This window comes from Mercurialis annua, linkage group LG5 (genome assembly GCF_937616625.2).
Source record: "Mercurialis annua linkage group LG5, ddMerAnnu1.2, whole genome shotgun sequence".
Classification (NCBI taxonomy): Eukaryota; Viridiplantae; Streptophyta; class Magnoliopsida; order Malpighiales; family Euphorbiaceae; genus Mercurialis; species Mercurialis annua.
This window is the reverse complement of record NC_065574.1, coordinates 12,968,201-12,985,747: the sequence shown is the minus strand read 5'-3', so window position 1 is coordinate 12,985,747 and position 17,547 is coordinate 12,968,201. Positions and strand designations below refer to the sequence as shown.

The following is a 17,547-nucleotide window of genomic DNA, read 5'->3' as shown; positions in this document are numbered from 1 at the left end:
TTTTATTATATATTTATGTGTTTTATATTTAAATATATCTAAAAAGAAAAAATATTTACTCCCCACTTTATTCCCGCATTCTAAATTGACTATTTTTCATAATAATTTTTTTATATAAAAATTATTATAACATAATAATTAATTAATTTTTTAATAATTTTTTATATAAAGACAATTAATAATCATTTTTTAAATAAATAAATATTTTTTTTAATTTTTTAGTAAATAATTAATAATAATGTTTTTTGATTAATTAAATTTTAGCGAAGGATTATAAAATCCGTCGCTAAACTCGTCTCTAAAATTAACAAGAATTATTTTACCAATTTTAGTGACGAATTTTGAATCCGTCACTAAATCCGTCGCTAAAATTGGCGGGAAAATTTCCGCAAATTTTAACGATGAAAAATCTTCGCTAAAGTTGGCGGGAGTTATCCCGCCAATAATTTGATGAGGTTAGCAATGGATTCAAAATCCGTCGCTAAATCCGTCGCTAAAATCTGTCACTAAAAGCAGAATTTCTTGTAGTGCAGATCTCCTAGAATCCAAAAATATTTTTCTACTTGGGAACACATTTGTATTTAGGAGTTTAATTCTATTTAGGATTGTTCCCAAAATAGGACTCTTCTTGAATAGGAATCTCTTTTCTAGTTGGAATCTTCCACCAAATAAGAATCCTTTCCTTATTTAGATTATATAAGGTATTCCTGCTTGCTCACTATAAAAGGACTTGACATATGCCTACACACAAAATGATTACAATTCACGAATAATACTCCCTTAAACTCATTACTGATTTCAGCATTAGAGAGCTAATTAGACAACCACCGTCAAATTAGTCATCTACATTGTTTTGCAGGTCAAACTCCCGTTGCAAAGACCAGACTCTATCAATTGGGCCGTCTGTGGGAAAAGCTTGAGAGCACTTTAAAGTGAAGAGGCTTTTCTGAACTCAAACAAATTAATTGAAGGATGAATGCCTACGGAACTGACCTCAAGAATGAACTGGCGAAGGCCAAAAATTTAATCATAATCACATCACTAGTGGGGGGAATAATCAACATGATATCAAGTGAATATCACAACCAAAAGATACGCAAAATAGAAAAACTAGAACTAATAAAATTACCATCAATAACTTTCAGCACGAAAGATTTTGAAAACGCAAAAAACCCGCATAAAGATGCCCTAATGGTGACAATGATTATGTAAAATTGGAATATGGAAAGAATTCCAATCGATGAAGGAAGCGCAATATGCTTGATGAAACCACGATAGGGTGAATCCTCCAATTGCTCTTTCCGTTCCTTCAAATTTGTTGAAGCCATCTGATAAGGAGGCATTGATATTGAATTTGTACTAGGAGCTAATTCAATATAAAACTCTATATCCATGTGTGGTGGTAATGCAAGTAATTCCTCTGAAAAAACATCAGAATATTCCAATTCTACTGGTACATCTTGTACACTACCTTGATTCTTCTCCACGTCCCTTACAATAGTTAAGCCTCCTTGACATCCTTTGTTCATCATCCGTTGATAGCTGAGATTATACTTGTAGTGGATTTGGGTTTCTCACCTTGAATTGAAATTGATTCAATTCCAAGAGTATTGAGTGTCACCATCTTCTTCCTATAATCCACACTTGCACAATGTTGAGCTAACTGATCCAGTCCCAATATTACGTCAAATGGTTGCACCTCTACCAAGACTAAATCAGCGAATAGATCTCGTCCTTGAACATTCACCAGAAAAATGGATAGATGATACTAACATCGACACTTACACCCATTTGTGTGGCTACTAATAACAGATTTTGTAAATAAGCAGGATGCTTTCCCATCTTAATTGCAAAATTCGGCAAAAAAAAAAAAAACGAATGTGTTGCGCCCGAATCAAATGACTATTGCATCCATGGAAGCTATAGAAAAGATACATTACACAACTGATTGGAGGCTTGAGCTTCCTATGGATTTAGTGCAAACACTCTAGCTTAACTTCCTCCTGCTTGAGAAGTCTGACCAATTCCTCGCCCTCCGACGTTTCTTCCTCCACCTTTATTACTAAAACCTCTACCTCTCTAACTGATAAAAGTACTTTCGGCCTGTCCTTATCCAAGAACCGCTGGATACATAGGTCTCTATTGTTAATAAAAGGGTTGTACCACACTAGCAGTAGACCCTAGTGGTCATGACGTTGAACACTCTCTAGAAAATGAACTTTTTTCCACAGACAAAACACGCTCCTGAAGTTCGATGACATATTACATAGCGTCTCCTTCCATAAAACTAGGGCTAAAATTCCTACATTCCCTGAGCTTCGAACTCTTGAACCAGCTCTAGGGGTATTAAACCGTTTGTCACGCTTCCCTTTCTTAAATCCTTTGCGACGTGGCCCTGTAAAATTACATGGACTGAACTACAACAGAGTATTGACCGCCACACTAACATAGTCACCTCTTGTTGATGTCTGTGCATTAGGATCTGGATTTCTCCAAAACAAGACTAAAGAAGTCTCCATCTATCGAGCGTTATTTATTACTTGAATCGGATACCTACCCACTTCTATCAACAGTCCAATAAACTCGAGGCCTAAGCCCTTGATAAACCTCGAATTGACGCTTACTAGGTCCAACATCAAATCAGGCGCAAACCTACTCAGCCTGGTAAACTCTGTTACATACTCTTGCACTAATTTATCACCTTTTATCAAGGTTAAAAGTCTATGCCGATAGCTCTCTATCACTAAAAACGGGAGGAAGAACTCTATTTATCGATGGGCAAACTTTGCCCAAGTCATTTGTCCCATAGTTGGCGGAACTCTATGTTGAAACTAAGAATTTGCTGGTCCTTTCATTGGCATCTCAACTAACAAAATTGATCGTCTCTCGTCAACCTGTAGACGTCTAGCATTACGCTTAACTTCCCCAAGGAAATCCAAAGCATCACCAGCACCATCAATTTTTTTTGGATTAAGCCTCATATAAGCCAGAATGATATCCCTATCAGCAGTAACGCCAATGCGCTGTTGTTGTTGTAACTGCTGCTTTCTAGGCATAGTCCGATCTCAACTTGATTGGCCTACATATCCATAATTCCATCTAAAAATGGATTCATGTCAAAGCCTGGAGCATTAGATGGTTGAGGCATTCCTTATGCATGTACCCCTGCAGCCTGACCTCTTCCTCTACCTCGACCACTTCCACGACCTCTACCTGCCGCTTGGGCCGGTACATTGTGTTCTCCCTAAACAGATGATTCATCCTAACCCTCTTCCTCATTCTGTGTCATAGCAGCACGAGATATGTTCTATCGTTGGTTAGTTATTCTGACCAAACCATATCACGTTACCACTGATATAAACATATTTAAGAGTAAGAACATATCACATGTTCACAACTAACACATAACACATACTCATATTCGCCAACAAGAGCTGAAAGTTTTCAAAATAAATGAAAACGTATCAAAGACGTGACTCGATTCCTACGTGCTGCGGTAGTTCCTTAGACTCTATCACGTCATATATCTATAATGGCGTAAGACTATAAACCATTGCTCTGATACCAACTTTATCACGACCGAAATATCGAGATAAGGCCGGCATTAGGAAATGAGAGTGTTAGATCCGAAACCTGTAACAAGCCTGTAAACCTCTATAATTGTTTTGCGTTTTGAAATAACAAAAAGGTTTTCAACTTCGTTTCAAAAACACAACAAAATCCTTTAAGAAACATTATCAAAAACTATGATTATATTTCTAGAAACTAGGGCGTAAACATAAATCTTATATAACATAACTGCCATGTTTCAAATACAATTCAAAACCATTAAACCACTTTATCATAACAAACAACTAGTAAAATCATTTTATATAAAACACGCAACCTTCAAAATAATATACAAATAACAATAGTTCGATCAGGGTAAACTAGTTAAATTGAACTACGGTCGGATAGACTATTCAAAGTACTGAACTACACAACTCTAGAATTTTAAAAGCGGTTATTGTGATATCACACAAAAACGACTTCCGAAGCAAGAATTGAAAGCCTGGTCACGTCAAAATCATTATATACCCGAAATGGGAAAATATCAGCGGGGCCATTCAAAATTGAGCGACTCTATATAATTACTTAAGAATATTAATAAAACTAAATCACACGTAAAACATTCATAATGCATCGAGACAACTGATCCAGATGAAACCCCAATCTTTAATTTCTTTATTAAATATATTATTGTGCATGAACCATAATATAACATACCAAAGTTTATTACAAAATAGAAACCGTGAACTATGTTCCCGTCATCTCAATTCTGTATTAGGTATTTAGGCCGTGAACTATGTTATCGTTGCCTCAGAATTATCCGTTAAGCCCAAACCGTAAACTATATTACCATTGCGTTTAGACTTAACATAATCAATTCTTAATTCTATTATAATCACATGATTAGTCTAAGGTATCAATACTGGTGACCACGCAGCCCTATTGCCGCTCAATAGGTAGCATGTTCCAATGGATCTATATCGGGTTTCAAATCGATATAATGCAATACGATTTAAATAACATTTTTAGTTATAAATTTTTTTAGCATTAATATTTGAAAAGTAAAATGCAAACTCACTAAAACTGTTATCCCCATAAACAAAACTGGATAACTCCACAAACTCTTTACTTAACAGGTCTGGTAGCTCACTAGCCCGTCATATATAGTTAGAATTCAATTTTTAAGCACAATTCAAATCAGGAATTCTAACTCTAGAGTAGACTCTATAAACAAAACATAACATGTAAGATACAAACTAATGCCGACATATAACATCTTGTTCTCGATATAAACTTGTAGTACTTTTATCATTAATCGACTTGATTAATCATAGCTTAATTAAAACGCCACGTCGTTTTAATAAACCGGCTATCGTTATATTTCTATATTTAAACTTTTGAACGTCCTAATTCTAGTTTAGAAGTCCGTTAAATTAAAAATCGAGTGCACTACTCAAAACCGGGACGAAAACGTTCAAATGCCGTCGTGTGCGTCTGCACAAAGGGGACTATGCGACCGTACAACTTTGGCTGTGCGATCGCACAGCCAATTGTGCTCATGCAAAATCTCGGGGAACGATCCTCATGCCTTCCCGACATATTTCCGACCTTAAAATTTGCTCCATATACCAAAACGACATCCTATCCAATTCAAATCTGCAATTTAAACGTTAAACCGATACGAATGTAATCGGTTCGGTATGATTAACGTTATATATCCAAATATAAACCAAAACATATATAATTGAATTCAAATTAATGATTATTACCTCGTGTATTAGCGAATTATTGAAGAAATTTGAGTTACAATCGAGAAATCAGACGATCGGTTAGAAACCGTAAAATCACCGCACCGTCGAACAAAATAGAGATAGAAAGGAAAAGCATATAATGAAGCTACTACTTCATTTGATTTCAAATGAAATCTATATATATGTCGGCTAAAAGCCAACTTGGTCCTTGGTAACTAACGAGTCAATTTAACCCAAATTTTTAATTATTGTCCGTAAACAATTGCATAACTAATTCCGCATTTCATGAAACTTTACTGACTCCTTAAAAATATAAAACGAATAAAAGTATAATTTTTATTTACGCGGGACTTATATTTTGTTTTGTTTTAATTTTCAACAATAATCTTAGGTCCTGATCAGTCCCACTTAATTATTTAAACTATGTCCAAATTGTTGGATTTTATAGGTTTATAACGCAACATAATTTCAATTTTTTTAATAAAGCCCAAAGTAAGATCCATGTAATTGACAAATAGACATAGTTGTATAATTGAAACTAACCGAATGTTGAACACAATAGCAATATAGGAAGAAAGAGAGACTGTTCACTCTGGTGATACCTTGTCACTGATCGGAAACGCCTCCAAAAAACCGCGTCCTCTATGAGTATTTACATGAACAATTTCTTCCAAAAAAACGAGTGCTTGTGTGCTAGCATCTTTTGCTTCTTAAAGAAATTTCGAACTAAGTGATTAATATTTCGTGAGTGTGTCTTGAGTTTAAACGTGTGTTGGAATCAAATTCAAACACTTTGTTTTTTATAACTCTTTTAAGTTCAAGTATATAAAAATTCTTTTTGATAATTACATATATATATTAATAGGGTTAATTCCTAAAAAAATTACGAACTTTACGCGAAGTTTCATTTTAATCATGACCTTTAAAAGTTGCCATTTAAAGGCATGAACTTTCATATTGTTTCAAATTCATCATTTCAGTGTATTTTTATTTACTAAATTGTTCACTAAACCATTAATGAAAGACCCAAGTTATTTATTAACATCAAATCTTATTATCTTTTAGTTAGAGTATCTAGGATTAGGAATTTTTAGTCAGATAAAATACACCGAATTTTACTTTGGTGATAGATTTGAAATAAAATGAAAGTTCATGCCTTTAAATGACAACTTTTAAAGGTCATGATTAAAATGAAACTTCGTGTAAAGTTCGTGATTTTTTTAGGAATTAACCCATATTAATATTATATTCAAAAGATATTAGACTTGTACAACACATAATTGTTTTGGACATGTTCTTAGTATGCGATCCTTTAGGTTCATATAACGTTGGTAATGAGTCCGAAATTTCTATTTCAGCCCACAAGTCATTAGTGGTCTCTAACAAGACATTATGACAACACAAGTCGTATGAAAATCGATTATCTGATTTCACCTTATATAATAATATTTTGATCAATTTGTGTCATGATATTTTGATTGAATATAAGATATAGTGCTGTCATACAGATACAATTTAATCATTAGTTTCATGATTTTAAGTAGATTGAAGATAAGAACTCTTTATCAATTTATTTAGTATGACCATATATTTTCTTCAGTTTATCTTTTTAAGGGGCTCACCGCTCACAGATATTTTACTCAATTATTAGATGAGGCACAATTATTTTTTAGTCACTCATATTTCTAACATAGTTACTTTCATATCCAACGACAATCTGTTCCATTATCCTATTAAAGATAATGTAAGAATTTATTAAAATATAAAATAGCTATATAAAAATCAATAATAATTTCAAGGTCAGAAGATTGGTTTAATATAACTATAATAAAAAATACTTATGACAGTTACTTATGTAGTATTTTATGATGTCATCCAATGCTTTATTTTATAAATGGCACTTATAATTTGACTTATGATTAGTAAAATATAATCATCAATCAACATGATACTAGTCTCAATGTACTATTAAAAATAGAGATAGATTGATATAATTTTACATTAATCTTAAAAGTTTTACTTTACAGTCACATATTTGATAACCTTAAAAAGAATTAGCCATTGAAAAAATTTAATCATAATATAAATGATAATAAAAGTGCCAACTAATTAATAATAAAAGAATAAAGTCAACATATGGTCAAATATAATTGACTTAGTGCATACCAATAACACAAATTTCATAAAACTTTAATGATAACTTTCTAAAATTATTTTGTAAATATTAACCTTAAAATTATTCGCTCGAAATTTATAATTTATAATTTATTTTATTTTAATTTTTTAAGTTTTTTTAGTCCCGGTCAACTCCACTTATTAAAATTTATATTTCAAAATTTAAATTCTAAAATATATAACTACAATATATTTTTAGTAACACTTATAAATTAAATGTATATTTAAATTTAATTTACGTATTCACGGTTCTAAAAACACTCCCCATGACTTAATTAACAAACTATTGTTTTTGGGATATTATACCTATACACAGATTGATTTATATTTACAAATAATTGTCTTTTAAATTCAACCAGTAATCGATTTTTTTATTTGACTCTAATTAATTATATCAAATATTTAATATCCATATAAAGTAATTATATAAAAATTGTCATGTCTTTTTTTATAGGGGTAATTTTAAATAAATTTATAAATTATACCCGTTTTCTCAATTTAATTACGAACTTTAAAATATCTCAAAAGTATGCAGGAAGTTCCATTTTTTTCAATTCAATGCATATACTGACGTGACACTCATTTATTGGTGTAATTTTGCTGAAGTGGACATCATTTTTGACAGACACGCCATTATATTATGACCTCATGTATGAAATTGAAAAAAAAATGAAAGTTCATACATACAATTGAGATGTTTTAAAATTCGTGATTAAATTGAGAAAATATGCATGATTTATAAATTTTTATAATATTAACCCTTTTTATTACGTTTCTACATTTCACAAATTCAATAACGTAAAGCAATTTTCTGATATAATTAAGAAGTTCCTATTAAATAATGAACAAAGGGTCAATATGTCCTTAAATTTATGACACGGGGTCATCTAATCTAATTTATATTTTTTGAGTAACTAACCCCAAAACTCTTCATTTTTGAATCAATTAGCCCTATAATTGTATAAATTATGGGATAATTTGATCCAAAAATGAAAATTTTTGGGGTTAGTTGCTCAAAAAAGTATAAATTGAGTTAGATGACCCCGTGTTACAAGTTCAGAGGACGCGCTGACCCTTTGTTCATTAAATAATAATGATAATAAAAATAAGACTTAATTCTTTAAAAAAATCCTCACCTTGCACGTTTTCTTCGTTTATACCATGACCTTATAAAAACACTATTTATACCTAATTTTGGGTTTTTATGTTTCATCCCTATTCAAAATTATTAAATTATATTCTTTTCATTTGGAAAAGATTTTATAGTATTTTTTTCTACTTTAAAAATATAAACAAATCCTTCAACTTAAAAATATTCATATACATCCTAATAATTAATTAATTTTTTTAATTTTATAAAATAATAAAATAAATTAAAAATATTTAAAAAATCCGAAACCAACGAGGAGAAGGAGCAGCGGCCGCTCCTTTTCCAATTTAGAGAAGGAGCAGCTCGCTCCTTTTTTAGAAGTGGAGAAAGGAGCTAGAAGGTGTAGCTCTCGCTACTTCTCCAAATTGGAGAAGGAGCAGCTCGCTCCTTCTCCAATTTGGAGAACCACGGAGAAGGAGCGGCCGCTGCTCCTTCTCTGATGAAAAAGAGCGGCGGTTTTAGAATTTTGTTTTTTTTTTTCAAAATTATAATTTTAAATTTTTTTAAAAAAATTGTATTTTTTAATATTAATATCTAATTAATATATAAATTTAAAATGAAAGACTGTTTTAATTTTTTTTTTGGAATAAAAAAAGTACAATTTAATATTTTTGGGCAGGGAAGAAATTTAAAAATCCAAAATTGGGTACAAATTTTATTTTTACAAGTCATGATATAAAATAAAAATACAAGGTGGAGTTTTTTTTAAGAAATCAAGCTTAAAAATAATAATAAAAAATCATTGCAGAATCTTTAAATATTTCCCATCATCCTACATGTAATTAAAGGAATGAAAATAGCAAGAAGTAAAAAAAGTAAAAACAGTCAAGTGAAGTATATAGTAAAGGAAGAGTCTCCATTATTGTAAGAAATAATGAAAGCCTTTTTATTACAGCAACAACAGCCGACGAATCACCGAAACTAAACTCAAAAACAAAACAAAAAACATTCAGACCAAAACCCATTCATTTTCACACCATAAACAACACTTTTATGCTTCTTCAACCTTAAATCAACTCCACCACCACAGAACCAACCAAAAATCCAATCATGGGCTGCTGTGAATCTTCATTTCTAACAGCAGAAACCCACCCAGAAAAACACCAACCCACCAAAAAACACTCCACAAATTCTCAAAACCAGACCACAAACAACCCATCTTCACCATCTTCCTCAGCTTTACTTTTAGACCCATCTACTGGTATCCCTTCCTTCTCTGAATTCTCCTTCTCTGACCTCAAAGCTGCCACTAATAACTTCAGCTCCGACAATATTGTCTCCGAGAGTGGTGAGAAGGCTCCTAATCTTGTCTACAAAGGGAGGCTTCAGAACCGCCGGTGGATCGCTGTTAAAAAGTTTACTAAGATGGCTTGGCCTGATCCTAAGCAGTTTGCTGTAAGTTTGTTTGTTAAAGTTGATTTTTTTCGATGTTTTGAGTGGTTTTAGGAAGTGGGGTTTGATTGGTTTTTTGTGGGTTTGTTTGCAGGAGGAGGCTTGGGGTGTTGGGAAGTTGAGGCATAAAAGATTGGCTAATTTGATTGGGTATTGCTGTGATGGTGATGAGAGGCTTCTTGTTGCTGAGTACATGCCTAATGATACTTTGGCTAAGCATTTATTTCACTGTAAGTTTTTGGGTTTTGTTATTTACTTCGGTTTATTCTTGCCTAGTGTTGTGGTCTAGGTAGCACGGACACGGCGAAACGGGAAATTTGGACACGGAAAGGGTGAAAAATTAATAGTTTAAGGTTTTAAAGAATAAAGTTCCGTGTCTGAAAGTGTCTCAAACATTTCTGAAACGGGACACTTGATTGAATGAAGTGTCCGAGCTACCTAGGTTGTGGTTGTTGTATTATTATGTGCTTATTTTGCTGCTGGGCTTCATTTGTTTATATGCTTTGTTAATGATCGTTTTATAGTTTGAGCTGGTTGCATTCTTAGTTCCTTGTCTTGCTTTAATAATTACCCGAAAACTCCTAGGTAGCTTCCGGATCGTTAATTTTTTTAATCTTCAAGCTGGTCTCTTGTGTATCATTGTAAAGATAGGATCTTTTAAATGTTCATGTACTCTCCAGAATTTTTCTTTGATATTGATTTGATGCCTATTAAATTTCTATTCTGGTTTTATACAACTGGATAACTAGAAGAATAGAGATTTGCAGTAGTTAAAAATGAAGATGAGGCGGAATGGAAATAAGATGATATGTACTGATGTCTTGAGAACAACAAAAAACACGAAACTGTATTGCTCTATCTTTTAAATAGCTTTTCTCTATTTGGGAACCTCAAAATTTGAAATTTGGTAGCGGCATTACCTATTATTGATGCTACTATCATCATGACATTAAGTCGAGTTGAAATGGGGAAGTTACAGAAGCATATTCATCTTTGATCTTCAGTCTTCACTAATGGTCAACTTCAATTCATACATTAGGGAAAATGTTTTCTTGAAACTTACGTGTGCAATTGATATTTTATCGTCAGTACGAAGAGGACATCTAAGATGCTGATTTCATGCCAAAAATATGCCAATTGCATGCTGAAAATGTTGGCTTGAAACGCTCATTGGCAGTATCTAGGGCTATTGTGCAGAATGAAGAAGTTTATCTTGATCTAGCAAAGAATTTGTAGTTCAAGCGCTTAAGAATTTTCCTACAGACGTTCTTTACATTCTTATGTCTGCCTTATTCTTTTCTATGATTTCTGAAATCAAAGATATCTAGTCTCATTTGAGTTCAACTAACTCTTCACAGGGGAAAATCAAACAATTGAATGGGCAATGCGCCTAAGAGTAGCTTTTTACATTGCTGAAGCTTTAGATTATTGCAGCTCCCAAGGGCGTCCATTATATCATGACTTGAATGCATATAGGGTTCTCTTTGATGAGGTATCTTTGATTTCTTCATCTGTTATTGGTGCTTCTTTGCATTATTTCACGAGCATTTTATGTCTCTTTCTATTGATTACCAACTTTAACTAACGGTCCTTGTAGGATGGAGATCCACGCCTTTCTTGTTTTGGCTTGATGAAAAATAGTAGAGATGGAAAAAGTTATAGCACAAATCTTGCTTACACGCCTCCTGAGTATCTAAGAAATGGTAACTGTTTTTCTTTTCTTTTCAATTGCAATCTCATTCATCCTCTATTCTTGACTTTGAAATTCTTATATGTATAAATTACCTTGGAAATTGTGCCCAACTTGTTGTGACCATACTCATTTGGTGTCTACTTTTTCTTAGTGCACTTATGTAAGGCAATTTTTTTAATGATTAGATAGTGTCCTTATCCTTTCTCTTGTATTCTTCAACCAAGTTGGACTTGGGACAGAAGAAAGAGAGAGAGAGAGTCAACAGCTCTGGATGACATTCATTTTGATATCTCTTTTGCTACTGGATTGTGTATATTTGTTTATCAAGATTGGATTTATTGGGTAACTCGAACATACTCTTGTTTCCTTTTCTTTTTTTCTAACTTAGGTTCCTGCACATCATTGTTACTATGTCTATGCTAGTAGTTCTCTATTAGCCAAAACCGGAAGTGAGCATTTTACTCTCAGGCAAGGGATTAATGACAGTGATTACTAGACATCTACTAAACGAAGTAGAAAGAAATAATTAATTAATATTAAGAATTCAGTTCTGCTTTCTGGACTGCCTTAGCAGCCTTTACCTCTACAGCTGTATATAAATGGAATGATTATATGATACTTTATAGATGATACTACGAGCCTAAGCAATTTACTGTAGTGAAAGGCTTCCAAGCTCCATTGCTTGATAAAGCTTATTTGTGTATATAGACTGAGACAGTTGGACGATTTTGAGCAGAAATTCGCTTAGTCAACAGCTCGTAAACAGGTTTGACAAAAGTCGTTCATGTTTATTTATTGAGCTCAAGTAGATAGTACAAAAACTTTACCTTATTTATTAATGAATTGAAAACAGATCTCGTCGAGTTTGACTATTATTATACTTTTCAAGCATGCTTCTTTTGATCTTTATTGCAATTAAAAAGGGCCAGATGCAATGACAAAGTACTTCTGTTACTTTCGGGGGCTTATTCGAGAGTAGCGTATTAGATTGGTTATAGTAAAATTGACCTAAGCTTAAACCCAAAAGCTGGAGCTCATCAAAGGTGGAGCTGAGTCCCAGCTTAATCTCAGGAGAGTTGAGACAGACCTGCACAGAGCAACATTTGGATCATCTTATTAATCTCCATGCTCGATCAAGATGTTTCAGTTGCCTAAGTATTGGAATAGCTCGCATGCATGAAAACAAGAAAATGAAGCCATTCAATTTTTTAACAAGTTTGAGAACCATTTTTTGATTGATGGTTTGAGAACTTTATCCACTTTTGGTTTCGGTGTAACTAATCTGTAAAAGTTTTCTACTCTGCATCAAATCATTTCTGCTGAAGTTACATCTGTTTAACCATCTAGCCTTAGTTTTGCTGAAGATGGGGAGATAAAGTTTCTCTAAAGGCCACACATTGTATGAGGTTAACTCTTGGTGTTTACCGATATGAAATGAGTTGTTCTTTTGTAATATTTTGAAAATGCACCCATATTTAAGTGGAAAGAAATGTTTGTTTTCTAGAAAATCTGCTGCGATTCTCATTTTTATTCTCCTCAATATGCTTGTTGCTATTTTTCCCTATAGGAAGGGTCACCCCTGAAAGCGTTATGTACAGTTTTGGTACTGTTCTTCTGGACTTGCTAAGTGGAAAGCATATTCCTCCAAGTCATGTAAGTAGTATTTATTTAGTAATTTATAGCTTAAACTTTAAGCATGCAAATTCTTAGAGTAGAAACCTGCGATACTGAACTGTGGTTATCATTACAGATTATGAGGTGATGGTAGTTGCAAAACCCCGCAATATTTATTTCTTTACAGTTCGCTCTAAATTCTAGCTCATATATGATAGGTTTAAAATAATGATTCAGCTCTTTTTTCCTACTTACTAATATTTTTCTGGTTTTCAGTAAATTGAGTTACTTTGGTAATGAGTTCAAAATGCCGATCAATATTGACGAGTAAAATATGGGCATATATAAAATTTATGTGATGAGTTGAAAATAATCGTTGTATCATTGAAATGTCAAAGTTTTCGTGATGTCACAGTGAAGATAAGTGAAAACTAAGTTGAGAAAAAAAAGGCCAAAATATCCAAGTTGTTGATTGTTAACATTGCAAATAAGTTGTGTTTTCCAATGTGTTGGCAATCTTTTTCTTTTTTCTAATGCGCCCAATAAAATCAATATAAGTTAATTATATGAACATTGAACTCATATCTTATTTTACATAGTTCATTACAAAAGAATCATCTTGACGTTGTAGTTCTTGTAACAAATAGTTTGGGCAGAATTCATACTCCTTCCTTTTTTTTTATTAGTTGAATTCTCAGTACTCATTAGATAACTCTGCAATTACACAGGCTCTGGATATGATAAGAGGTAAAAACATCATTATGTTAATGGATTCGCATTTGGAGGGAAAGTTTTCTACAGAAGAAGCAACTGCAGTTGTTGATCTTGGCTCTCGATGTTTGCAATATGAACCCAGAGAACGGCCTAGTACAAAGGACCTTGTCGCCACACTTGCTCCACTGCAAACAAAACCTGATGTAAGCGAGTTCTAGCTATCTATTTGGTTTTCTTGTCTTCGGTTCTTGCTGTTATTTTTAATAATATGCTACATAATGCTGATTTCATTTTTCCAATTTAAATATTGATACTCAAATACTGAAATAAATTAAGAAGCCTTAGAATGGCCTTTTGTGATGAATTCACAAGTCACTTTATGAACTGTTAGATACAATAAAATCATAGTTGAGAGTCTTATCTGTAAGTTTCAGATTTTAGATTGATTGTTATTTGACATGGTATCAAAGTTATCAATGATCGAAACATCATTTAGTTAATGAAATATTTTAGCTCAAGGCAAGGTAGGCTTGTGCTTGTTCCCGCCTCAAGCCTAATGGGCATTCAATGGTCGATCTTAGTTCAGAGGTCATAACTGTAGATAATTTAAAAACATTGCAATGCGCACTATGAGCTCAATTTGGAAATGAAGTGTGCCGAGTCTGATGGTTGAATCAGTATTCTTAACTATTTTTCTGTGAGATAAATGACTATGTCAGGCGAGTTGAGCAATCCGTCAATGTGCAACTGAAAAATGGTTGCTAATGACAAGGTTCTTTGCTCTATTCTAAATCATTGAAAACGTATCCTCCCTTTGAAATATTGGAACATACTAAACTATTTCTAATTTAAGTTATATCTGGACAGGATTGTTCTCTAGGTTCTTATCTACTCGTTTGCTAATCTAAAAGGTTCTGGCCTTAGGTTGGCTAATGTCTGTGATTATGCATTTCAGATGTTCCTTCAGTGTCAAATTACACAGAACAGACTTTAATCTTTTATTTTGGATATAGATAAATAAATGAGGTATGGAAACTAATTAGTTTTTTTTTTGTGAGTGTGGCAGGTTCCATCTTATGTAATGCTTGGAATTGCAAAACACGAGGAAGCCCCGCCAACTCCTCAACGCCCTCTCTCACCAATGGGTGAGGCTTGTTCAAGGATGGACCTCACAGCAATTCATCAGATCTTGGTCATGACACACTACAAAGATGACGAGGGGACAAATGAGGTAATTGAAATAGATAGATTCATCTCTTGTATTTTCTCGATCTCAGGTTGAGATTCACTTGATGTTGTTTGGTGTAGTTATCTTTCCAAGAGTGGACACAACAAATGAGAGATATGCTGGAGTCAAGGAAGCGAGGGGACTTTGCATTCCGCGATAAAGATTCTAAAACTGCCATCGACTGTTACTCCCAGGTATGCCTATGAAACTTACTCGCATATTCATTTAGCTTTTCATGCAGTAGATTATTCCCTATGCAGACTTACGCCTGGTTTGCTTTAATGCACATATGGGATAGTAAATATATAATATAAGTATGTAGCACGGAAACGGAAATGCTGAAACGGGGATATGCTGAAATGCAAATAGCTTAACAACACTCTTTTACAAAAATAGGTTATAACTATAGAGTTTCGGAGTTTTAGGAGTGTTTTCATTTCACAGAAACGTAAGTGTCAAAAAGCTTCCGCTGTGACATAAAGGAGACACCAAAACCGGAAGCTGGACCTGGTGAATATGATTTTTAGCTTGGTTTATTTTTACTTTTGTAGTTCATAGATGTGGGAACCATGGTATCCCCAACAGTTTTTGCACGGCGTAGTCTTTGTTATCTTATGAACGATCAACCGGATGCTGCCCTTCGAGATGCAATGCAAGCACAGTGTGTATATCCAGAGTGGCCCACAGCTTTCTACATGCAGTCAGTTGCCCTTGCCAAACTTGACATGCATAATGATGCTGCCGACATGTTGAACGAAGCCGCCGCGCTTGAAGAAAAGAAACAACGAGGCGGAAGAGGATCATGAGATCAACAACCTATACAGATCATGCATTGTGATTGAGGCCACACCATGTCTATGTAAAATTTGAGCTCGGAATTGATTTGTTTTAACGACAAAAAAAAATGTAATATAGAGGGATACTTGCTGCTCTAGTTCACGTGTAATTTTCCCTGTTTTATGGGAATTAGTTGAGATAGCTACCATTTGTGATGGTCTGTATGTTCTTCAATTGCTGCTGTTCTTACAATCTTTCATCTTTACATGTGAAATTAACATGTTCAAAGTCATTGTAGTCCACATTTTTATCTGACTAGAGCAAGGTCTGAACAGGAGCTTATTCTCAGGCTATAATTATTCTTAAGGTGGGCTGGTGATTATTAAGTTGGTGAACTGAGAGCTTCTTTTAGACCCAAAAATGTGATAGCTTATAGCATCTCCGCTCTTTTCCGTGTGTATTTTTTAATTTAAACATAATTTAACAAGCGTGTCATTTTATATTGAAAAAATTAGGATAAATTCTTCATTTTTAAAAATAATTTGATTTTCTATATCAACAAGAAAAAGATAGATTAAATACCTAACCATTTGAATGTTTTTTTTTTTTTTTTATTCTAAAGCATGTTTATATTATGATTATATCTACTTTTTATTAATTTTTTACTATAATTTTTTTTTTTACTCTTATCACGTCACAACTGTTATTTTTTCTCCTTTTCTTTTTTTCTTCTCTCTCGCCTCTATTCTTCTTCTTTCCTTTGTCAATTTTTTTCCTTCTTTTTTTATTTCTTCTTTCCTTCTCCATTTTTTTTGTTTTCTTCTTCACCGTTTCTTCATCGCTACACCATCGCTCCACTATTCTTTCATATTTTATTTTAATGAACTTTTCTTTGATTCATGGTGATTCTTGCGATTTTTTAACATTCCTATCTAATTAAAGTACTCCTAATTTTTTTTATCAATTTGGCTATAGATTTTACGATCCAGTCCATAAGAGGCTTTGATGCCGTGTTTGTTGAAAGTCAGACCATTGAGGATGTTAAAAAGGCTCAAAATATTTTTGAGGGATCCAATGGAGATTCAAAGGGCTCGGAATTGATTCCTCCAACAATAGTTCATAGACGTATTGGAGATGAAGAAGGCGACCAACCCCAGATAGGTGGTCAAGATGCTTCCATTGATTTTGAACCAGCTAATGCTGATGACTATGGTGTTCAATCCAACCACCAGCAGATGTGAATTCTCCAGTTCTACGGAGATCTGATTTGGAGGCCATAGTTATTTTCTTAGAGTAACCTCCAAGCAATTTCTTCGGAGGTTACTCCAAGTAAATGATCTTTTATTTTTTTATTTATTAATACATGTGGGGCCCACCACAATCAATCTCCCCCTCCCGACTACATGAGACACCACCATTCCTGCTGTTTGTCGACAATATTCAAACTTTCTTCGTGGAAGAATTTTGGTTAACATATCAGATCCATTTTCATCGGTATGTATCT

The 17,547-nt window shown here is 33.4% G+C and overlaps 1 protein-coding gene across 1 annotated transcript; it reads left to right on the top strand.

The window, feature by feature from the left end:
- Positions 1-9,493: 9,493 nt before the first annotated feature.
- Positions 9,494-16,335, top strand: LOC126680621 (serine/threonine-protein kinase BSK1). Its single transcript, XM_050375772.2, has 9 exons — positions 9,494-10,020; positions 10,112-10,247; positions 11,376-11,509; positions 11,615-11,720; positions 13,278-13,363; positions 14,053-14,241; positions 15,105-15,269; positions 15,347-15,460; positions 15,818-16,335. Exons 1-9 carry the CDS (start codon positions 9,676-9,678, stop codon positions 16,070-16,072), a joined length of 1,530 nt encoding a protein of 509 aa, XP_050231729.1. The 5' UTR covers positions 9,494-9,675; the 3' UTR covers positions 16,073-16,335.
- Positions 16,336-17,547: the final 1,212 nt, after the last annotated feature.